Source organism: Pollicipes pollicipes, unplaced genomic scaffold (genome assembly GCF_011947565.3).
Source record: "Pollicipes pollicipes isolate AB1234 unplaced genomic scaffold, Ppol_2.1 Scaffold_4881;HRSCAF=5763_pilon_pilon_pilon, whole genome shotgun sequence".
In the NCBI taxonomy this organism is placed as follows: Eukaryota; Metazoa; Arthropoda; class Thecostraca; order Pollicipedomorpha; family Pollicipedidae; genus Pollicipes; species Pollicipes pollicipes.
In genome coordinates, this window is record NW_023596576.1 from 59017020 (window position 1) to 59041814 (window position 24795).

General features: G+C 50.1%; 1 protein-coding gene across 1 annotated transcript; it reads right to left on the bottom strand.

The window, feature by feature from the left end:
- Positions 1-376: 376 nt before the first annotated feature.
- Positions 377-18578, bottom strand: LOC119100674 (uncharacterized). Its single transcript, XM_037223750.1, has 4 exons — positions 18548-18578; positions 15604-17771; positions 3747-3864; positions 377-2981 (listed from the first exon to the last, which is right to left on the bottom strand). Exons 1-4 carry the CDS (start codon positions 18563-18565, stop codon positions 813-815), a joined length of 4473 nt encoding a protein of 1490 aa, XP_037079645.1. The 5' UTR covers positions 18566-18578; the 3' UTR covers positions 377-812.
- Positions 18579-24795: the final 6217 nt, after the last annotated feature.

Here is a 24795-nt window from a genome sequence, read left to right on the forward strand (position 1 = left end):
AAAATACCGACAAATGACGTAAATGGATGCAAGTTCGGAAAATACAGAAAATCCCCGGGCATTTCACCCACTCTCTGCCTATAACATGCCCCCCCCCCCCCACGCCTCTCGATAACTGATCTGCAGTGCTTCAAGAAAGATGCAGCTCTAGTTTTTAAGTTCGGGTTGGTTACGTGCTTCCATCATAATGCCGATCTCGGGTAATTAGTGCACAGCCGTTTTGTCTCAGTTCGCAGCACCACATGGTGTTTGCCTAATGATTTTTCCGCTACGAGTCGTTTCGATCAACGTGACTGTCTGCGCCACTTTGCCAGTCGATCAGTCATTCATCTCCGGTATGTTCATACCTAATTCCCATCATTCAATAAATGCCACAGAGCGTTATGTGATGCAATCTTTTATTGCCATATTGCATGAACTCTGCATGTATCTATACACGGAATGGGGATGATTTATGAGACAATACCGGACATTAACGCAGATTACGGGACCTGTGGATCGGGATCCATTTCACGCGGGTCGCAGGGGTCAATGCCAATAATGCTGCTGCACGAACACTACACCTGTATGGGATAAGACGTCCAGGAAGTGATGGGATCGTCCTGTTCTACGCGGTGCACTTGTCGAGTACAGACATGATCACACACACTTCAAAGCGACGACATCACTCGTCCGGGAACAGTTGGAACAAGGGACAGACGGGACGGACAGGACACGGCACGATGCAGAGCCACCAGGGACGAGCACGGGGCAGTCGACAGCACAGCCACGAATAATGCCATACAGCGCCATCCGATCAGCTCGGCGGCATATTATTCGTAAGTGTATCCGAACTTGGCGGGGGAGCTGGCGCCGTCCGCCTGCATCACCGTGATGCCGTCAAAGCTGTAGGTCAGGGTGTCGCCGTGGTGGGCCGCCTTGGTCTGGTGGGTGGCACCGCTCGAAGTGGTGTAGACTTTGACGGGGGCAACCGGGGCCGTGATGATGTCAGTGTCGGGGGCAGCGGCAGCGGCGGCAGCGGCGGCATCATAGGCGGCCTGGAACGCCTGCTTGGCGGCCTTGACCTCGGCAGTGTCCTCCACACGGCCCTCGGCGTCCAGGGTGACCACGGGGCCGGCGGGCACGACGGACACAGCCGGGGCCAGGTAGGTGGTGCGAAGGGCGGGAGCGCTGTAGCTGTAGCCGGCAGGGGCGGCGGCCTTCACCACGGGCGCGGGGCCAGTGATGATGTCGGTGTCGGGGGCAGCCTCGGCAGCGGCAGCGGCGGCGTCATAAGCGGCCTCGAAGGCCTTCTTAGCGGCAGCAACTTCGGGAGTGTCTGCCACCGGCTTGGGAGGGGTGCTGAGCTCCTCCAGCGTGGCGTAGCGGACCGCAGTCACGGGCTGGGGGGCGATAACGGCGGCCGGGGCCGGGGCGCTGTAAACGGGAGGCGCGAAATACACCGCGTTGTCCGGGGCAGCGGCAGCAGCGGCAGCGGCAGACTCGAACGCGCTCTTGAAGGACGCCTTGGCGGCGGCCACGTCGGCGGTGTCCTTCACGGACACGGGCAGGTGGGCTCCTGTGGCGATGAAGCCGGTCTCGGCGCCCGCCTTGTAATCCACGCGCCGGCGCTGGGCGTCGTCAGCGACGAACTCGAAGTTGCCCTGAACGTTGTTGGCGCTGTCGGCCGACTCGTGGCGGGCGCTGTCGCTGGTGCTGTACGAGAACTCGTACGATCCGTCGGTGCTGGAGGTCGAGCGGAAGTCGGCTATCTCGGCCGGCTGCGAGGCGGTGTAGGTGGTGGTGACAACGGCCTGAGGGGCAGGAGCCAAGTACGTCTGCGACACGGGAACGACCACCGGGGCCGAGTACGTGATGGGATCATCGGCGGCGGCCTCGGCGGCGGCGGCGGCAGACTCGAACGCGCTCTTGAAGGACGCCTTGGCGGCGACCACCTCGGCGGTGTCCTTCACAGGCACGGGCAGGTGGGCTCCTGTGGCGATGAAGCCAGTGTCGGCGCCCGCCTTGTAATCCACGCGCCGGCGCTGGGCGTCGTCAGCAACGAACTCGAAGTTGCCCTGGACGTTGTTGGCGCTATCGGCCGACTCGTGGCGGGCGCTGTCGCTGGTCTCGTACGAGAACTGGTACGACCCGTCCTCGCTCTGAGAGGCGCGCACGTGGGCGACCTCCACGGGCTTGGAGCTCTGGACGTAGGTGGCGGCCGGCTGGACAGGCTGGGAGGTCTGCACCCGGGTGACGGCCGGCGCGATGTACAGGCCGGACGGCTGCTCGACCGAGGCCGTGATGATGTTGGTGTCGGGGGCGGCATCGGCGGCGGCGGCGGCGGCGTCATAGGCGGCCTGGAACGCCTGCTTGGCGGCCTTGACCTCGGCGGTGTCCTCCACACGGCCCTCGGCGTCCAGGGTGACCACGGGGCCGGCGGGCACGACGGACACAGCCGGGGCCAGGTAGGTGGTGCGAAGGGCAGGAGCGCTGTAGCTGTAGCCGTCAGGGGCGGCGGCCTTCACCACGGGCGCGGGGCCAGTGATGATGTCGGTGTCGGGGGCAGCCTCGGCGGCGGCGGCGGCAGCGTCATAAGCGATCTTGAAGGCCTGCTTGGCGGCAGCAACCTCGGCGGTGTCTGCCACCGGCTTGGGAGCGGTGTTAAGCTCCTCCAGCGTGGCGAACCGGACAGCGGCAGCGTTGGTGTGCGCCTGAGTGTACGTCCTGGTGGCAGCGCCACCCGTCGGCTTCTTGTGCGAGGTCACCACGAAGCCGCCGACGCCCGCGGTGTACTCGGTCTTGCCGCCATCGGCGCCGAACTCGCCGCGCACCTCGTTGGCCGGGCTGCCCTCCTGCACCTGGAAGAGGCCCTCCGCGCTGTCGAAGCCGTACTTGTAGGCGCCGTCGCTCTGCTGCGTGTAGAACTGGGCACGCCGTCCCTGATTGACGAGCGGCAGCTTCCAGCTCTGACAGCCAGCGACCAAGAGCGCCAGTACAACCTGAGAACAAACGACATTGTCTTCATTCTCAGAAATAGAGCTTAGAATCACGGGTCACCCGACGCAGCTTTTTGTGCATCCTAGGATAAGGCATGAACACTGGTATTAGCGAACACATGCTTCCCCTACAGACAGAAAATGTTATGCTGCTAAGCTGAAAACGGGACAGAGTTCTGGCTTCAACGCATGCGCTTATACAATGCCTTCGAAGATTAACGTTTAAACACACCACTACGCCTCCTTGTCGTGTGCACTCGAGGAAGCTTTCAAAAACACTGCACAGCAATTGTACCTTTGCTGGCAGGCAAACCAATCAGCTCTTAAGCTATCCGTAATAACTTGGTAAATACAACAAAATCCATAACTGCCCATGGAGGCTTGATACACTGTGATGACCAGTCAGCTCGGTTTATTTATGCTAGCATCAGTGCAAACGGCAGAAAGGGGTCACGCGGAATACAACCAATAGCATGACACCATGCAGAGTACACTAAAAAGTTTCGTACTTATCATCAAGGAAGTCCTGCCTAGTTTAACGCATAACCTACGGATTGACACGACAAACAAAATAGTGATAACCTACCATTCAAAATTAATCAATTATGGTCCGGAAATGTACTTAATGTTTTCACAGGGTACGAAATTAAAGAGAGCTGAAACGCAGCCAGCAGGCAGAGTTCACTGGGACCGTCTTCCGACGGTATCAGTAACCCGGCGAGCTGTTGGCTGCCCGGCAGCACAGTATCGCCGCCCGTCGTCACTCACCAGACGTGCGGACGCCATCGTGTGACTAGTGTGTGATGCCGAGGTGCGCCCGGCGCCGTTTATATAGCGCGCGGCCCGGCGCCGTGCCCCGCGGCTCGTTGTCGTCGAGTGTTTCCCTCTGTCAAGGACGGTAAGTGGAGCGGCCGACCGGCCTGTCCGGACGGTGAATCGCCTCACCGGCGCCGTATCATAATGTCCACACTTCGAGATGTCCACAGTTTGTAATGTCCAGTTCGAAATGTCCACAGCTCACAATGTCCACATGTCATCATGTTCACAGGTCATAATGTCTACAGGTCATAGCGTCCACAAAAGGTTTCACAAGTGTCCGCTAGCGTATGGTGTTTTGCCCTTATGCATAACAGAGCGGCACTTCGAACCGCGGCGCCACTTCCTGCCGCATGGTATACGGTTAAACACCGTTATTGTTACTTGGCTGCCATAAGCGGCTGCGTTTGCCGATCATCTGGTCGTTCGCGCCGTTCTCGCTCGCCTCAACGCGCGCGTCGTCTTGCGCGTGGGAACGGTCTGGCGTTGTACGAGACTGTACTTATCGATCCGTGGGAATGTTCTAGGATGTCGGAGTTGTTCGTTAGCGGAAAGCGGACAGGTCGCGACCTTTCGCGCGGCGGTTGGTTGTGGGAGGTAGTCTAGTACGCTGTTAAGCTGGCAGCGTGGTTGGGCGGGGAGGATGTGTTGCTGCTTGTCACGGTTACAGTTATTGTTAGTATTAGACCATTTCTTGTGCTGATCCTGACATAACGACATGGTGTGTCCATTGTGTCACAAAATGCAATTAGATATTCGGGAATATTCATCTTACCGTACGTTCTTATCACTAAAGATGGCATTATGAGACCAGGTCATCCAATTGTGTTTTCGATTTTGTTTAGCCACCCACAAAAGGTTTGGCGTGTAGCAACGAGTGGTGTGCACACTGTCACAAACGATGCTATTAACCCTCGCCTCCACTGGTCGAACTGAGCAGAAAGCAGCTTTGGATTGGTCATGGAAATAAGATCTCGGGGTTGGTATTAGTGTTAATGTTTGAAGGTCAGTATTTGGCACCAATATCCCAGGTCAAAGGAAAATATTCCAGAAAATCCCAATTTTTCAGATTTGCATTATACATGCTAGCCGATACTTCGTAGCGACACAAAACTTAAACTGATATGTTCCTCGTTCAATTCTTCGTACAATGTTGCATAAGTTTAGGTGTTTTAAGGATATTTCTATTTCATATGGTTCCGTCAGGTGACAATGTCGGCCCGCCACGCGCCCTACGCCGTATCGTCGGTTGCCGCCCGCCGCCCGCGCCAGCCGTAGATCGCCGTGCAGTGTTCCTCAAAAACCGCCGCTGCTCTGAAACCAGAAAGCTAGAAGTACGTTTTCGGCGTCGAAATACGTGCATTTGATTTCCCATAGGATACCGAAAATGTGGTCACAATTGCAGAACATGCCGGAGAGGCAACCTCCAAAACCAAAGAAGAGTCGAATTGATCCCAATTGATTTTTTTCAAGCTTTCGCAGCATTTATTACACAAACATTCACACAACAGTTTGCTGCAAACGTGAGAGGACGCACGTTGGAAAAGCAGGACAAACGCAATGTATTACTTTCATACTGATAAGGTTGGAGCTAAATGAAATTTGTTCCGCAGATTCAGCTATTTCAAATAGAAATTCCGAGCTATTGAAAAGGATTGGGAAAATATTTACTGATTAGATAGTACACATCTGATGTAATGATAACTGAAAAATGCAAAAAGGTAGAATAATTTTATTAAAGGGAATGCTCCGTGTCCGAAGATACAAGCATCAGGTACGCTGAAACAAGCTCACGTATAAATATGTGCAGACTTGTGAGTGCAAATAACGTTCTAGACAACACAAGTCCTCCATCAAGTAAATAAACTTCCTAATACGTCATTGTTTGATTGCGTCATGTTACCTGACACAACATTAACAGCCAATTGACGGACGTCATATCTGGAAATCGTGCTCATGAACGCCAGATATGAACGACTCGACAATTACTTTTGTATGGGCCCTGATCGCCGCATGGCCGAAAGGAATGACAGAATTTGAATGACGTGATTATTGCGTCATGGGTGCCTGGGTGACCTTGAAATAGCTTGCACGAAACAGGCTATACATCGTCGCGGGCGTAGGCCTCGGAAGCTAGAGGTGTTTTATGTCTTAAGATGAGCAGAGCTGAGAACAGCACCGGATGATCTTCAAGATGGCTTTTTCAGTTCCAAATCCATAAAGCGTTGAACACTCCCTTAAACGTTACACTCCCACACTCCATTAAACCTTAAACTCCCTTAAACACGAAATTGTGAGTTGTTGTGAAAAACATGAAGCCCGCAAAGCAAAATAATCATGATGAGCTGGAAACATCGTTTATCAGCCATTATTTCGTCTTAAAAACGCACGTGCCTACACATGCTCGCACGGACTACGTTCCCGGCTGGATCCCGGCCGGAAGACGTGCTAGACGCACGCTAGCCTCTAGCCTCTAAATCTGCTGTCATTCCTTGTTTGTATACCTGCCGTTGGCCGTGTCTAAGGACATGCGACCGGTGCAGATATGTATACATCGTAAGTGTATTAGTTGACCGAAGGATGCTTCACTTATTTAGGTAGGCCTATGATTTGGGTCTATAGAACTTGTCCATTCCGGGTGTGTTGGCTCCCTCGGCGTTATTGCATGGCCTTGAGCAGTTGGTACTGGACCCCTAGCCAGTGCGACAGGACCAAGTAATACACGACATCGAAGAGTTCAAAACAAGAGAGGAGCAATCACATTCTTACAAGAGAAGAATAGCTCAACGCACAAGCCTTGACCCGCGTTGAACAGTTATCGCATATTTATGCATTGTGCAAGAAGCGAGTGAAAAAAAATAATCCCCGGAACGAGATGAAATGGTTTCCTGGTATGCACAGCAAATCAAATGCACTCTTTAAAGGAATGTTCCACGTTTGAAGATATCGAGGAAAGCATCAAATGTGATGGGAGAAGCTAATTTGTGACTATTGGTAAGCTTTCAAGGTTCAAAAACGACCCAAGTTACAGAATCTCCAAGTGTGCAAAAATGCGTCCCACTACGTCATCGTTTGATGGCGTCATGGAATCGTTTTGTGACGACAGCATCATTTGGCAGCATCTGACAGTCAGATCTAAAGCATACCTCAAAACACACGAAAGCTGACGCCAGCCGGCCATATACATTTTCGCCGCGAGTGCTGTGTCGGGCAGCGGATTGTTGGATGGCTTGTATGTGGACTTTTCGTCTTGGTACTGGTCTTAGGAAAAGCTTGGGTGGACTGTTTGGCATACGCAACGTAGCGATCGCCAGCTTTTGTGGCAAATTATCAATATCAAAGCACGATATGCTCTGAAAACTGGCATATAGTGTCATGAATCTCTCACCGAAACCTGCCAATGACTGTTAAGGATGTCAATACTGTACTGTGGACCTATGCTTGCCTGTAGTGCTGTAGTCATGACATTGTTATATTGTGATACGCACAAAAGCTACATTCTTTATTACTTTGAACTGGAAATGTGGTCACATGGAAAACTAACAATAAATCTGTAACATTGCTAAGAATTAATCGCTAAAGTATTGTTATTACTATGGCAAAGATGGTAAGGTTGAGTTACCAAGAATGTTTTTCTTGCTCCGGTTGATTTATGCAATCGCTAGTTACCCTAATAAAACCATTGTGGTGCAACAACATTCTCGTTGGTATTCACAACCCTGTGGCAGTTTTAGATCAATTGTTTCCAGTCGTTTATAGACTATAAACTGTTATCTCATCGGCTTGACAAAGACTAGTCAACCAATGGGTTAAATTGTGTAATGACACAGGTCAACAGTGTCATGGTGGCGCTACCTCAGTACTCCAGCATGGTATTATGAGCAATAATACGGTCTTTGTACTGCAATCCCTGCTGCTCTCATAATATTCTCCACCACAGAAGATGCGCCAAGCGTGCGTACTTGCATTAACTCTGCACCTGACATATGACGGGCCAAAAACACACGATACAACATACAAATCAATTTCAGAAAAGCACACTACCAATAAGTGAAATCAATTACTTGGCCTATTTTGGGAATCCGGGAAACGGAAGTGACAAAAACGTAAACACGTCTTCTGCTTTCACAGCCATGCAACATGATGCATGATGCATGATGTAGACCTTGCAAAAGGCTGGAGACATAACAAGTGCACACGGGTGTCAATTTGTATTCTTTTGTGAGGACCTGGTCCCCTCAATGCTGAGTTGGGCTCCCCCCCCCCCCATTGTTGGCTTGGCTCCCAATGTTTTTGGCTGGACTACTACAAAAAATAACGTAGGTACCAGATGAACATAACGCAGACTATCTTTTTCGATCATACCTAGTGCCATGTTTTGTGAAGTTAAAATGAAAAGCTCTGGAATATGGGACGGGGCTATTCCTTCGTGGCTAACCTCGTCCCGTCCCCCACAACCAAAATGCGCGCCGCCTCCCATGACCGCAATGGAAGAGCGCCATCAGCGCCCTAAAGTGGCCTATAAAGGGGCGCCTTCACGTGCCAACCAGAAGAGACGCGTGCGTGCATTGCCTGCTCCCTGGATCCAACCCTGCATGACTTCTGTAATGCTTATATTAAATTTTTAATGAATTATACGAATATTTAACACACACATGTATATATATATATATATATATATATATATATATATATATAGCGTTTAATCAAAGCAAAGTGGGCTAAATCCGGTGAGAAAAAGAAAATGGGGTGGGGGTAAGTTGTCGAGCCTTCGGTTCGGCTACCCCCAAAAATTTACAAAAAATTGACATTCCTGCAAGTGCATGCAGTTTTGCTTGAATGGACCAAATGCCAGGAAGTGAAGAAGCTGACAGTGCACACAAGGCTCATGATAAAATAGTGTTAATTACTATCCGAGAAACCAACAGCAATACTTTTCCACCTTTCCCAGCACCCAGCATCTCGCACAACCTGCAGTGACTGTGACATTGGTGTCTCACAAATAATGTTTGCCTGCATACAAAATTTGTTTTGACAGTAGTATGTACATCCATAATAATGCAGCACCACATTTTCATGATTGTTAAGGGAAAGACAATTTTGCAAAACTGTGTCATGTAAGCTTATACCAAGCATGCGCATTAATAAGCTGCACGAGCCTGCCCCTATAGCCAAAGTGAATTACTAATATAAAGGCGTGCAATGGATAGACAACATGCTGTAATACCGCAATAGATTAAACATGTTGACAAGATCGTAATGAAGTGGAAAATTGCCACTATACACCCCTGCAGCATAAGCAACGCCAGTGTTTGTTTCGGTTTGCTGGCATCTTCTTTTTGTCATGTTCAAGCGAAAACATAAAGATTGAGGCAGTTGTCGATGTATCCCACTTTATTGGGAGTCATCAGAGTTGAAGAATGCCCAAAACAATGTCCTCTCTTAGACGTACAAAGCTCTCAGGCACATTCCCCATCGCATCAAGATCAATACAAACTACTGGCACACACCACCAGTGTTCACACCCATTTCAAGCACTTTATTCACACACTTATGTCAAATAAGTGTGATCCCACACTTGCACAGCCCACGGGGCTAGCAAATTGCAGGCTTTCTCATAAGTTCCGCAAAGGTTTTCGGTTATGGCGCCGCATTGTACCATGAGTTCCATCCAACACATAATCTTAACGGGGTGATAATGCAACTCAAGAGGTTTTACTTGTAGGACACAATTTTTTGTTTAAGATTTACATTTGGCATACGAGGTGTTAGATATTTAGGACACCATCCACCTGCAATTGCTGTATTATTTTTATATATACAATTTATTACATATATTTTTTAAAATGATTTATTACATATATTTATTATATATTATTACATAATAAACAATACATATAAAATTTCCCTAATTTTATCATGTTTTGCTTACCCATAACCCGTGCAAGGTTCTTTGTTTCCGTGCACGAATGCGTTAACAGAGCTGTGTGCAAGAAATGCATCAGTAGAAAAAGAAAACCACGAGAAGGAGAAAAGAGGCAGATTTGCCGTCGCGTCTTCTTCTGTATAACATTTAGGAGAGTGGCGTTTTTTTCGGTGCCGTGCTTTTTTGCAGACAGCGACATTCTTTTTTATAACATCGGCCCATGGTCCAGAAATAAGGAAAAATGCCCCGTTGACGACGAGTGCCGCACAACCTGAAAGTGCTCACGCTCACGTCCGCGACACGCATTCAGCAGCGAAATCTTACTAACAGCCAATCAGCTTCCGCGGATTGTATCATTTGTGCTGCGTCATCGCTTTTGCAAATGTATCAGCGGCAATGCCGTTTTTTGTTTAGCAGAAACAGCGTGCAATATGACGGCGATCATATGACGTTTCTATGACGACATCACTGCCAACTTGACTTTCAAACATTCTCCCAATAAACCCTTTCCAATTTTTGCGGACGTGTGACTCAGTAGGCTTTAAGTCTTAAAATTGCGTGACTGTGAACTGCAGCAAAAGGTCCTCAAGATGCCTGTTTCAGTTCAAAATCCCATATGAAGGTGGAACATTCTTGAAATCCTTCAGAAGGGACTAAAAGAGCTCAAAGATGGCGATCGCTACTTATCCCCAGTTCCTATGCCGTCACGAGCCAGCCTCATAGCTACCTTGGTATTTAATGACAAATTTTGGCTGCCTGTGGCCGTTTGGCCCTGCCTGAGGCCTTTTTGTCCTGCCACTTTTTGCTATTGCAGGTTAGCTCAACATGCTTTGAATATTATTCGCTTTCCGTCCAGCTACGTTTGCGCTGTATATATACGTTGTCTTAGAATCCTGGCGATTGCAACGGTTTACTTATGAAAAATGTATTCCGCTAACCATTGTGGTGCAGTGCCTCTAGAAGAAAATTACGTGATCTCTCTTCGTGATCTCATATGGCATAGCTTAGTACAGCTGACCAGGACTGGGACTTAAGGCAGTGAACAAACAGTTGGAAGCAGGAATGAAAACTACAAATTTTTGCGTACCGAAATTCCCGCGCAGGCCCTTACCAACGTCGTTTATTTTGTGACCTCGCCGGAGGCTGAAAAAAAGCATTTTGCAATTAGGCAAAACCGCATAAAGAGATCCACAGTTGGGTGTGTGGGTAGCCATTTTTTGTGTGTAAGAAACTTGGGGCTGGACCGTTATTCTTCCCATTCCTGAATGAACCAGGCGGGCGCGGGTTTATCTGTGTTTTGAACGTTCAGAGTGTACACACAACGGGCCTGGTTGACCGTACAGTTGACGGCCGAGGATACAATTTGACATGCTATTTCCATGACGAGCGTGACTGTACTGCAGGCAGAGTCACGTTAAAAACTGATTTAGATGCCCAGTGTGGTCCTTGCATCGGAGCTGCAGATCCATGAAAATGATGACCTTTATCTTTGGGAAAACTCAAGAGCGGATTCTATGGAATTTGAGTAGGCTGGCCACACAAATAGCCAGTAATGTGTTGAATGCGCCTGTGATATCTGATCAGGCAGAGCCTGATCAGATATCTCAGTTCCAACGTTTCGTTATACATATCTGTATATATATATATATATATATATATATATATATATATATATATATTTATACACAGCATAAGTTATAGGTGGATTCTCAACGCTTTTTGTGGTCATCAAATCATAAAGCGGTCAAAAGGTTATTGTACTTATATATTGACGTGAGGCACAAATCCCCCCGTCCCCAAAGTTCCCCCCCCCCCCCCGACCACCAAAATAGTAAACAGCGCCGGTTTATTGCACTTTAACACGTGCTTTGGTGGGGCCAGATTGACTCCCCAGGGGTTTTCCAGAATGGTTTCCGAACGGCGCAGCAGAGCAGCGCCGTTCTTTGACGCCGTTCTTTGGCGCGGCTGTGCCGCTCCAGATTTTGCTTAGCTGTAGACAATGAAATAACAAATCGTTTGGTATTAAACATTTAGATGTATCTTGTGTGGTCGCTGACCTACGGCAGGTCAAATCAGCCCATGGATTCTGCGAAGTCAGTTTCTAGGTAATCGCTTAACCTGATGCAACAACAGAGTGTTAAACAAGACCATCGTCTTTGAGATGCTTTCTTAGGCAACAACAATAAAACGAACAAGTTCAATTGACCTGAGGCCAGTATTGAAGGGCAGGCTAAGGTCAAAACCGCCCGTTTTAAAATTGTGGGGCTTGCTGTATTGGGTAGTTTGTGGTGCTCATTTCGAATTTATTGATAACAGGAACCGCATTATGCATCTTCCATGCACTTCTCAACGGTGAGAATAGGTCACTGACACAAAACAACCTAGGTCACATTTTTTAGGAACGTACTGCCTAGTGTAATCTTTGTGGCTTATTTGGATGCAAAGCTAAAAGCAGTCTTGTTTAATTTTGGTAACCATGACCTTCTCAAGGTCAAAAATAGTCACGGCGATCATAAGTGATCATGTGAATTTTTGCTTAGAACAGTTATCTAGGTTCCGGGCACTTTGGAGACCAAACTGGAGATTGACCTTGCTTGACCTTATTTGATAGGAAGGTCATGATGAAGGAACCTTAAAGTTTGGGTTGAGTGAGTTCAGGTACAGGTTAATACACCCTAAAAATTTGGTGACTCTAGCTTTGTCCGAAAAACGTGGCATATTTCTTCTGTGAAACCCATCTTTGTACTGCTTAGAAGATAAGCATTCTGGCTAAATGAATTGTAAAGCAGTAACAGTGACGCACGTGCTGAATTCTTGTTATACCGTTGTCCACGTTATGCTGTCTCGACGCCAAGCCTTCCACCGGCGTCGAGTTAACACGCGGCCAGCTGGCCAGCTAGATACCCTTCGCTTGGGTGGGGTAAGTCAGCTTGACCCCCCTGAGATCTTGGAAACTAAGAAAGCTAGAGACACCAAATTTACTAGATGTGTTGGCCGCTACGTGAACTCACTTAGGTTAAAGTTCTAAGTTTCAGGTTCGTAGGTTGACCTTATTTGATAGGAAGGTCATGATGGAGGAACCTTAAACTTTGGGTTGAGTGAGTTCAGGTACAGGTTAATACACCCTAAAAATTTGGTGACTCTAGCTTCGTCCGAAAAACGTGGCATATTTCTTCTGTGAAACCCATCTTTGTACTGCTTAGAAGACCTTGTTTGACCTTCGGGTCAAAACAAGTCAATGAAGATCAACTTTCACGTTTGCCCCCAAAGTTCCCTCAGAATTTAGATAACCGTTTCTAAGTAAAAGGTCACGTGCTCATTTAGGCTCAGTGACCTTGTGTGGCCTTTTGAGGATCAAGGCGACCAAAATCAAACAAGATTGCTTTGAGTTTTGCTTTTGACTAAGCGACGAAGATTAGGCTAGGCAGTATGTTTCTAAAACGAAAAGTTGAACTGGGTCATATTAGGTCAATGACCTATTCTGACGTCTGAGAAGTCCATGGATGATGTATAATGCGGTTCCTACCATCAATAAATTCGAAATGAGCACCAGAAACTATTCCATACAGGATGCCCTAGAGAAACAAAACAGTTTGTTTTTGGCCTCGGTGCGACATTCATACCTGACCTAGGGTCAATATAATTTGCCCATTCAACTGTTGTGTTACCTAAGAAAGCATCTCAGAGATGTATGGCTTCGTCCATCACTCTGTTGTTGGCTGAGATTGAAGGATTCCCTAGAAATTACCTTCTCTGAAACCATAGCCGGACTGACCTGCCATAGGTCGGCGACGTTACAAGATACATCAATCAAGATACAAGGATACATCAAGATACAAATAGCAGATCGTTTTGTTGATGCCAAACGATCCGCTATTCAGTGTCTACAGGTACGCAAAATGTGGTGTGGCTACACCGCGCCGTTCGGAAACCATTCTAGAAAACCTTTGGGGGGGGGTCAAGTTGACCCCCACCCGAGAGCGTATTAAAGGACAAAATTTAAGGCGCGTCCGGGTGGAGGTCAATTTCCAGCTCAAAGGTTTTTCCGGAATGGTTTCTGAACGGCGCGGCGTAGCCGTCTCAAATTTTACTCAGTTGTAGACAATTGAATAGCAGATCGTTTGGAATCAAACATTTAGATGCAACCTGCAAGGTCGCTGATCTATGGCAGGTCAAAATCAGACCATGGTTTCAGCGAATGCAATTTCTAGCGATTCAATTTCAGCGAATCCTTCGATCTGATCCAACAACGGAGTGTTAGACAAAGCCATGCATCTCTGAGATGCTTTCTTAGGCAGCACAACAGTTGAATGAGCAAATTAATTTGACCTAAGGTCAGGTATGAAGGTCACACCAAGGTCAAAACCAACCTGTTTTGTTACTCTAGGGCTTGCTGTATGGAATAGTTTCTGGTGCTCATTTATGATTTATTGATAGCAGGAACCGCATTATGCATCTTCCATGAGCTTCTTAGAGGTCAAAATAGATCATTGACCTAAAATGGTCCAGGTCAACATCCTGTTTTAGGAATACTCTGCTTAGCGTATTCTCTGTTGCTTAGTCAAATACAGAACTCAAAGCAATTTTGTATGATTTTGGTCACCTTGACCTTCGAAAGGTCAAAAAAGGTCACTGACCTTGAATGAGCACGTGGCCTTTTGCTTAGAAACGGTTATCTAGGTTCTGGGGGCACTTTGGAGACCAACCTGGAACTTGATCTTTTTTTTACCTTTTGTGACCCGAAAGTCATCATTTAGGAACCTGAAACTTTGACCTAAGTGAGTTCACGTACAGATCAACACACCCTGTAAATTTGATGTCTCTTGCCTTTTTTAGTTCCCGAGATCTCAGGGGATCAAATTGCCCCCCCCCCCCCCCCCTCACCGGAGCGAAGGGTATCTAGCCGGCCACCCGGCCGCGTGTTAAAGAGCCGAAGTACTCTACTTTATGTTTGTCGTCACGAAATCAGCTTCATCCGAGTCAATTACAAAAATGAACCCGCTCTGCTTGTCTCCTAGACTACCTGGAATCCAAACAAGAGTCCATCTAAAGTGTCATTCAGTTGCTGGCAGCGAGAGTCGAAATAAATCCCATGCACTGCGGGCTAAGGCCGGATTGAATTTTTTCTGTCGAAAACTTCGTCCATGTTGCACAGCCAGATAATTACGTCAGCGGGTCAGGTCAATGCTTGATCAGCAGTGTTTCAGAAGAGATGCAGCCCTAACTTTGAAATTTGAGTTGGTTTTCTGCCTCTAGAGTGATAGTGATCTTGCATAGTCAGTGCACAGTCGTTATACATCAGTTCCCAGCACCACATGCTGTTTACCTAATGCTTTTGGCCGCAACGTACCGTTTCGACCAACGTGACTGTCTATGCAACTTCGATCAGTCATTCAACACCGGTATGTTCATGCCTAATTCCCATCATTCAATAAATGTCAAATGTGGTTATATGATGCAATTTTTTATTGCCATATTGCATGAACTCCGCACATATCTACACACAGAATGGGCATGATCTATGAGACAATACCGGACAGTAACGCAGATTACGGGAATCGCGGATCAGGGTCCACTCCACGCGGGTCCCAGGGGTCAATGTCAATAACGCTGCTGCAAGGACACTACACCTGTATGGGATCAGACGTCCAGGAAGTGATGGGATCGTCCTGTTCTACGCGGTGCACTTGTCGAGTACAGACATGATCACACACACTTCAAAGCGACGACATCACTCGTCCGGGAACAGTTGGAACAAGGGACAGACGGGACGGACAGGACACGGCACGATGCAGAGCCACCAGGGACGAGCACGGGGCAGTCGACAGCACAGCCACGAATAATGCCATACAGCGCCATCCGATCAGCTCGGCGGCATCTTATTCGTAAGTGTATCCGAACTTGGCGGGGGAGCTGGCACCGTCCGCCTGCATCACCGTGATGCCGTCAAAGCTGTAGGTCAGGGTGTCGCCGTGGTGGGCCGCCTTGGTCTGGTGGGTGGCACCGCTCGAAGCGGTGTAGACTTTGACGGGGGCAACCGGGGCCGTGATGATGTCAGTGTCGGGGGCAGCGGCAGCGGCGGCAGCGGCGGCATCGTAGGCGGCCTGGAACGCCTGCTTGGCGGCCTTGACCGCGGCGGTGTCCTCCACACGACCCTCGGCGTCCAGGGTGACCACGGGGCCGGCGGGCACGACGGACACAGCCGGGGCCAGGTAGGTGGTGCGAAGGGCGGGAGCGCTGTAGCTGTAGCCGGCAGGGGCGGCGGCCTTCACCACGGGCGCGGGGCCAGTGATGATGTCGGTGTCGGGGGCAGCCTCGGCGGCGGCGGCGGCGGCGTCATAAGCGATCTTGAAGGCCTGCTTGGCGGCAGCAACCTCGGCGGTGTCTGCCACCGGCTTGGGAGGGGTGCTGAGCTCCTCCAGCGTGGCGTAGCGGACCACAGTCACGGGCTGGGGGGCGATAACGGCGGCCGGGGCCGGGGCGCTGTAGACGGGAGGCGCGACATAGATCGCGCTGTTGTCCGGGGCGGCGGCGGCAGCGGCAGCAGCAGACTCGAACGCGCTCTTGAAGGAGGCCTTGGCAGCGGCCACGTCGGCGGTGTCCTTCACGGACACGGGCAGGTGGGCTCCCGAGGCGATGAAGCCGGTCTCGGCGCCCGCCTTGTAATCCACGCGCCGGCGCTGGGCGTCGTCAGCGACGAACTCGAAGTTGCCCTGAACGTTGTTGGCGCTGTCGGCCGACTCGTGGCGGGCGCTGTCGCTGGTGCTGTACGAGAACTCGTACGATCCGTCGGTGTTGGAGGTCGAGCGGAAGTCGGCGATCTCGGCCGGCTGCGAGGCGGTGTAGGTGGTGGTGACAACGGCCTGAGGGGCAGGAGCCAAGTACGTCTGCGACACGGGAACGACCACCGGGGCCGAGTACGTGATGGGATCATCGGCGGCGGCCTCGGCGGCGGCGGCGGCAGACTCGAACGCGCTCTTGAAGGAGGCCTTGGCGGCGGCCACGTCGGCGGTGTCCTTTACGGACACGGGCAGGTGGGCTCCTGTGGCGATGAAGCCGGTCTCGGCGCCCGCCTTGTAATCCACGCGCCGGCGCTGGGCGTCGTCAGCAACGAACTCGAAGTTGCCCTGGACGTTGTTGGCACTGTCGGCCGACTCGTGACGGGAGCTATCGCTGGTCTCGTACGAGAACTGGTACGACCCGTCCTCGCTCTGAGAGGCGCGCACGTGGGCGACCTCCACGGGCTTGGTGCTCTGGACGTAGGTGGCGGCCGGCTGGACAAGCTGGGAGGTCTGCACCCGGGTGACGGCCGGCGCGATGTACAGGCCGGACGGCTGCTCGACCGAGGCCGTGATGATGTTGGTGTCGGGGGCGGCATCGGCGGCGGCGGCGGCGGCGTCATAGGCGGCCTGGAACGCCTGCTTGGCGGCCTTGACCGCGGCGGTGTCCTCCACACGACCCTCGGCGTCCAGGGTGACCACGGGGCCGGCGGGCACGACGGACACAGCCGGGGCCAGGTAGGTGGCGCGAAGGGCAGGAGTGTTGTAGCTGTAGCCGGCAGGGGCGGCGGCCTTCACCACGGGCGCGGGGCCAGTGATGATGTCGGTGTCGGGGGCAGCCTCGGCGGCGGCGGCGGCGGCGTCATAAGCGGCCTCGAAGGCCTTCTTAGCGGCAGCAACCTCGGCGGTGTCTGCCACCGGCTTGGGAGGGGTGCTGAGCTCCTCCAGCGTGGCGAACCGGACAGCGGCAGCGTTGGTGTGCGCCTGAGTGTACGTCCTGGTGGCAGCGCCAGCCGTCGGTTTCTTGAGTGAGGTCACCACGAAGCCGTCGACGCCTGCGGTGTACTCGGTCTTGCCGCCATCGGCGCCGAACTCACCGCGCACCTCGTTGGCCGGGCTACCCTCCTGCACCTGGAAGAGGCCCTCCGCGCTGTCGAAGCCGTACTTGTAGGCGCCGTCGCTCTGCTGCGTGTAGAACTGGGCACGCCGTCCTTGATTGACGAGCGGCAGCTTCCAGCTCTGGCAGCCAGCGACCAGGAGCGCCAGTACAACCTGAGAACAGACGGCAGAGTCATCAGCCTTCGATGTGAGCTTAGAACCACAGGCAACCGACGCAGCTTCTTGTTCATCCTGAATTTTAGCACGACCACTGGCACTGGCCTTCGCTAAAACGCTGACACCGGCGAACGCATCTTTCCCCAACAGAACGAAATGTTATGCTGCTCAGTTAAAAACTGGGGCAGCACTCTGACTTCAAGGCATGTATTTATACAATGCCTTTGAGGACTGATGTTGTAATATGCCATTACGCCTCCTTATCTTGTGTTTTCGAGGACACTTTCAAAAGCATTGTACAGCAGTGGCACATTTTCTGACAAACAAACCGGTGGACTATTGAAACAATCCGTCATACTTTGATTAATACAGTAAAATTCAAACCTACCAGGCAGTGGTTGACATATATGTGATGAGCACCCAGCTCGGTGTGTTTATCCTAACATCAGTACAAACAGCAGGGAAGGGTCAGGCCGACTCCAATGGCAAGATGCCATGGAAAGTGGAATAAAAAAGTTCGAACTTATCAAGACAGCCCTCTTAAGTTCAACAGCTGATTTACATGATGCACAACATTTTAATACCCAAGCACGCAAATGTCACTGAAGTAACAGCCCAGAGAGGTACTAAATATTTTCACATGGTACAAAATTAAAGAGAGCTGAAACGCAAGCAATGGGCGGAGATCACTGGAACCGTCTTCCGACGGTATCAGCAGCCCGGCGAGCTGTTGGCTGCCCGGCAGCACAGTATCGCCGCCCGTCGTCACTCACCAGACGTGCGGACGCCATCGTGTGACTAGTGTGTGATGCCGAGGTGCGCCCGGCGCCGCTTATATAGCGCGCGGCCCGGCGCCGTGCCCCGCGGCGCCGTGCCGAGGAGTATTCCTCCCTGTCAAGGACGGTTAGTGGAGCGGCGGACCGGACCGGCCGGACGGTGCCTCGCTGCACCAGTTACCAGGCCGCGCGCTGGGGGCGACACGTGACCACTCGAACTCCCTCCACAGACGGCGCCGGGACGTGACGGTCGGACTCCGGCGTCGAGGATAGGAAGGGGCCGGCTAAGGGGGCTCGGGGGCTCTGCAGGGAGGCGCTTCATGTCTTTTGGGGCTGTGTTGTCTTTTCCTTGCCGTTCCCACGTAAGCTTATTTTAGCAGAACGGAGTGTCGATGTGGCGACGTGCCCAGTCCTCTCCCTGTCAGTCATCATAGTAGATATTCAAGAACAGCACAAATGGCGTATTATTGCACGCATCGCTTGGCATAACTGCCTTGCGGGTGCGGTTGGAGGAGACGATATAACTAATATAATTACCATGATGGGCCTGGTAAGCGACTCCACGAACTGCAGTGAATGCGATGGAACAATAGAGCTATAATGAGGTGAGCTCGAATAAACACAAGGCCGTCCCTGTGACAGTTAATGCACTAATTGGTATGCACCTGCGAAACAAACCCTCCTTCAGGATGTATGCCCCGATGGACTGGTGCACTCATAACATACATAGGAGCACCAAACCTCGACATGAACTACCGATCAGTTTACTGCTAGGCAGTATGATAGACAGACTTTTGACTCACACATTGACTTTCGGAATTTGACTTCGGAAATTATTCCATTCTAAGTCCTGCCCTGATCCACCGTTTTCCATAACGCGGACTGTTGGGGGGGGGGGGGGGGGAGGGGAGGGAACACGGTGCTACCGATGTGCTAAACCAATGTAGTACCAGTGCCTTCGGAATCTTCACGAATATCTCGACCCACTGGCTTCCACCAACCTTTCTTCTCGGGCCACACTCTAAACTGTTGTGGGCATAACACCGCTTGTCTGTGTGTGTGTGTGTGTGTGTGTGTGTGTGTGTGTGTGTGTGTGTGTGTGTGTGTGTGTGTGTGTGTGTGTGTGTGTGTGTGCCAGGAAATGGCCTGGGGCGATGTACCGATCATTATAGAAATACCTTGTCCATCTAAGCTTTATTTGCTTTGACCTTTTGGTTTCCCCGTCTTCGTGCATGTCCTTTTGCCCACCGTGAATTTTTTTTTTAAAAAAAGTAACAGATTACGAAACAACAAGTGCAAATTTTGGGTTGATCATTAATGTGTGAAATGTAGCTTATTGCATGCTGGCATGTGTGACAAACCTGGTTTGGCTTGAAAATGCTAACCTTTGTATTTTTAACGGTTCTGTAATTTTTTCCATTTTATTTGTGATGAACAGATGCGCTATTTTTATACGTTGCTCCTTGAGACTTCCGGTGTCTTTGTAAACCTGGGGCAGTAGCTTGTACGATGGCAGTTTAGCTTATTGCAAATATAGCTATGCGACGTAATGGACCTGCGTGAGTAAACCGGCTTTTGCTATGCCAGATTACAACTATTTCCTTCTTAAACTGGCGGAGTTTTGGATGACGTCGCAGAACAAATATGAGCGACAAGACAAAGAATTTAAAAATGATCTTACCGCAAATTCTGAAGACTAGAAAATAAAAATGTTTTTCATAGCTACTGGCCGCGGGGTCTTTGATCCGTGCGTGTGCATGAGTGCAACACCGTCACTAGTTAATGCGAGCCTTTGTTCATATAGCTGACAAGAAAGAGCTACCGATGTGCCTCGAAGGCCGCATGATGTGTTGGTGGAACTCATCATTTTGTGGCTTTGTAAGCTGCTAGATGCTTCTCCCGCTTGAATAAAGTAATTTCAATTGGCGTATTTTTAACGTGGTGAAAATAAAGCAACAAATCTACCTCGATTACTTCGTCCGAAAGCAGACTCATCCTCATAAAAACATGATAATTACTTCATATCTCCTTAGGCTCGACCAAGCAAATAGCTTGCCGTCGGGAAATGCAATCCGATGGGCTGAATTACTTCCAAAAATAATATATAAATAGCAATTGCTGCGTGCTTCTTCGATATATTACCAAACACCACATGCCTTGGCCATAATTCAATCAAAAAGATGCCTTACGCTTTGCGCAACCTGTCATGATGCTATTCATCTGTCCCGGAACTTGACTCACCCACGCATTGCGTCAGAAGTCGCCTTAATTCTCCAAATTCGTTGGTTTAGCGCGCGTTTCACATCTATTTTGACTTTATTTCCGCCACTAGTGTGGGATTGCCTACCATTTGCCGTCTTCAAATCTTCTCTCTGTGGCAAATATTGATTATACTACGCTAAGCGTAGGATTATCTTGACGTCCAGCAGCGTGCAACTACAACGAAGAAGTCCGTTACTAAACTAATTGGTGTTCCCTTGCCGTCATTTTTAACCGACTCCATGGACCGCCATGCAACGTAGAGTTCTAGCGACTGTAATGTCTGTTATGAATAATTACACGCCTCGCATATTTTAAGCATCAGTTACCGCAGTGCTCGGAGGAATTTCCCCGCGACTGTCTGGCATTTCCGAAACCATTCGTCCCACCCCCTCAAGACCACCTCCGGGTCCTGTAACTGTCCAAATCCGTTACCATCCCCGTGCTAGTCCAGCGTCCTTGAAATTACGTTGGACTTATCGATGCTTGTCTTCCTCTATCGCGATGCAGAGCTCTGGAGCAGAGAAAGGTCTACCGCGTCCATCCATGTCCGAGGCAAAGCGGCCCCTGCGAGTAGCAATGTAGACTGCACCGCCGAACGCCATACTGCAACACGACATGCGGCGCTCCAGCGTCGCGGTCCGCCGCCGGAGGACGCTTCTCAGTCAAGTGGCCAGATGCATGCAAGCAAAAACAGGGCTCTTGCAGTGTGCCACTCCCGTCTTTCGTCACTAATTTCCAAAGCATTTCTCCAAACGCCGCTCTTTCAGAGATTTAGGAGAACCGTGGAGGCATGGTCTCCATCGCGGCCATCTTTGTCGAGAGACAATACCCTGTTCGCAGTGATGACATCCTTCCTCCCCATGGACGAACTGCCGCTGGCGAAGTGTGAGTCATAAGCGAAGAGCTGAGATCCTGACGCTGCAGGTAATGAGCACACTGCACAATTTGCTCTCAGCTCTCTGCACCTCCGGGCGGACATGACATGGCATGTATTGTTCGGGTCATTATGCACTTGCGTGGTGCGCAGAGGTAAGCAGATCTGCTGATTGTGCAGAAATTGCCAGATTGACTACCGGTTAGAAAAAAATTTGTTGAGGAACAGAACTCTGCCAGTCAGGATTTAAGCTGAGAAGATCAACCGAGTGTTACTCTCAGAGCTAAACCGCCTGAGGCTCCGTTTTTCGGCGACAGTTAGAACGCTCCATCCGGCAAAAAAGCTTTTGGGCACTGGATGGCTTCCTCCTTAAGGTCTGTTAACATCTAGCAAAGCTCAGGGGCCTGGTCTCCATTGTGGTCATTGTTGTGTGTGGGATCTCTGTGGTCACCTCTGTACTCATAATGATAAAAACCGTACCGGAAAAGTTGTGGTGGGTGAAGGCTCACATCGTGCTCTAACATCAAAACCATCTCTGTCCTGTCTGGCCTCTGACCCGGCGTTGACTGACCGTGGTCGGTCAGTTGGACCCATGCAGCGGTCGCGGAACTTCAGAAGTTGGCTCAATGGCGTGCGCGGCCCATGACACGCGCCCGGGTGGCCTCTGGGATACCCCTCGCTCGGGTGCAGGTCAAGTTGACCCCCTGAGATCTCAGGAACTAAGGGGACTAAAGACACCAAATTGACACCAAATTGACACCAAACTGACAGGATGTGTTAACCTGCGCGTAAACTAATTTAGGTCAAAGTTGAGGTTCCTAGGTCATGACCTTCAGGGCAAATAAAGTCAAGCAAGGCAAAGTTCCAGGGTGGTCTCCTAAGGACCCCTAGAACCTAGATAACTGCTTTAAGTAAAAGGTCACACGCCCATCCGAAGTCAGCGACCTTGTTCGGCTTTTTGAAGGTCACGGTGGCCTTAATCAAGCGACAAAGATTACGCTAGGCAGTATGTTACAAAACACACAATGTTGACCTGGGCTATTCTAGATTAATGACTTATTCTGACCTTCGAAAAATCTATGGAAGGTGTATAATGCGGTTCCTGTTATCAACAGATTCGAAATGAACACCAGGAACTACCCCATACAGCAAGCGCTACAGTAATAAACAGACTGGTTTTGACCTTGGTCTGACCTTCACGCCTCACCTTAGGTTAACATAATTTGTTCATTCAATTGTTGTGTTGCCTAAGAAAGTATCTCGGGGATATATGGCTTCATCTAACACTCCGTTGTTGGATCAGATTGGACGAATCCCTAGAAATTGCCTTCGCTGAAACCATGGTCTGACTTTGACCCGCCATAGGTCAGCGACCTTACAAGGTACATCTAAATTGGTGATGCCAAACAATTTGCTATTAAGTCGTCTATAGCTATGCAAAATTTAGCGCGCCTACGCCGTGCCGTCCGGAAAAACATTCTGGAAAAACCTTCGGGGGGTCAATTTGGCCCCCACCCGAGCACGTGTTAGCTGTCTAAAGGGCATCAGAAAATAATTCATGTCGCGACTTCTGTACCGCTGCAGCTACAAGAAAAACTCTGGACACCTAAGAACCAGTGAAATAAATAATTCATTTCGAGCAACTACCATTATATTCATTATTATATTACATTTCTACGCGTGGGAATCAGGCTCTCCACTGGAATCACCGACATTAATGCAGAATGCATTTCAAAAACTGTCAGGCCAGGTGTAACCTGTGGTTCAGCCGGGGCCATAAGTCCAGTCAATAAATCTTGATGATGAAAATGAGAAAATTGTGCGAAATGTCCGCTGTAAACATTAGAGCCATACCAGGTAGTTCGCTCCAAAGTTGTCACCGAAACGGGGAAGAAGCGGCTTAACATGAACAACAGTCTTGTTTGAGCGCGAAACATCCAAATAAAGAAACTGTCTGTTGTACTGAACGTTTCGTTTCGCACGCTCGTCGGGATCTAATATATTTAGTAGTCTTCAAAACAGGTTCGGGAATGCATGGAGACAGTGCGGAGAAGAAGTTAGATAGATGTTCCGTCAAGCGAAGAAACAAAAACAGACGGAAACAGGAGAAAGAAAAAGGGTAACAGGCAGGAAGAGAAAATAAGTCATCCAAAAGTGCATGGCTGGAATATTGTGGGGCCTACAGTTACGCGCACAGGGTCGTTAGCATACTGGATCCATAGCTTCAAGATTGAAGTCCGTGAACGTTAGACATAGCAAGCATGTAAAATCTGTTCCATGCGATTGTGAAGAGTTATGTAAGCTGTAAGCTATGAGCATCACTAGGCCAAACAAGCACACATTCCAGCGATTCAGCATATGGCTCATGGGGGACATCGCGGGAAATCTATTCAATTTGAGCCTGAGTGCACGTTTCTAACAATCACACGCGGTCGTTCCTCCACAGCCCGGCTTCTCCCTTCATTGGCTGGCGTCCCATGTCATTGAAAAAGGTCGTCCTACACTTGATCTGTATCAGCGCCCAGTGTGCCCGTATCCCGGGTTTGCGAAGGATCGAGAATACTATCCCACGTCAAGGTCACCCATCGGAGCATGTCTGAGGGTCAAAGCCCGTACGGTGGGCCCCACCTGGGAACCATTTCTTCGAAACCGTGTCCCTGTGCGGCCCACCTCCTCAGTCCGGAAAGGACTGATGACCTTGTAATGTCTAGAGCCGGCCACACGCTGGATTTGCTGCCAAAGTGTATCCCACTGGGCCTTTGATGAGCACGCCACACACGGCGTGGTCGCTAAGAAGATGCCCTCACCGCCATCTAACAGTGCTACCGTCATCTCAACCACGGCTTAGTAACGCATAAGTTAGAAGCGAGAGAAGGCTTTGGGTACTAATTTATTCGTCTCGAACATGCCACAAATTACAAAGAGTTTAACTGACAAAATTTTGATGCTGATTAACCGGAATACAAGCAGACCAGCGTGCGTGCCTGTGCGTATGCGATTAAACGTTGCTCCTTCTGTAGCAAGCCTTGTGATTTGATGACGCCTTAGGCGAGGTTCGGGGACCCGGCATCGTGGAGACAGACACGAGATAGGTTTTGCTGCCTTCAGT

What these genes read in the sequence shown, in the direction of transcription:
- LOC119100674 (XM_037223750.1), bottom strand. An exon ending in AAGTTCGGATACACTTACGA is followed by an intron (nt 3,865 to 15,603) that starts ATAAGATGCCGC and finishes CGTCCTTGACAG; the next exon opens with AGGGAAACACTCGACGACAA. An exon ending in CGATGGCGTCCGCACGTCTG is followed by an intron (nt 2,982 to 3,746) that starts GTGAGTGACGAC and finishes GTTTGTTCTCAG; the next exon opens with GTTGTACTGGCGCTCTTGGT.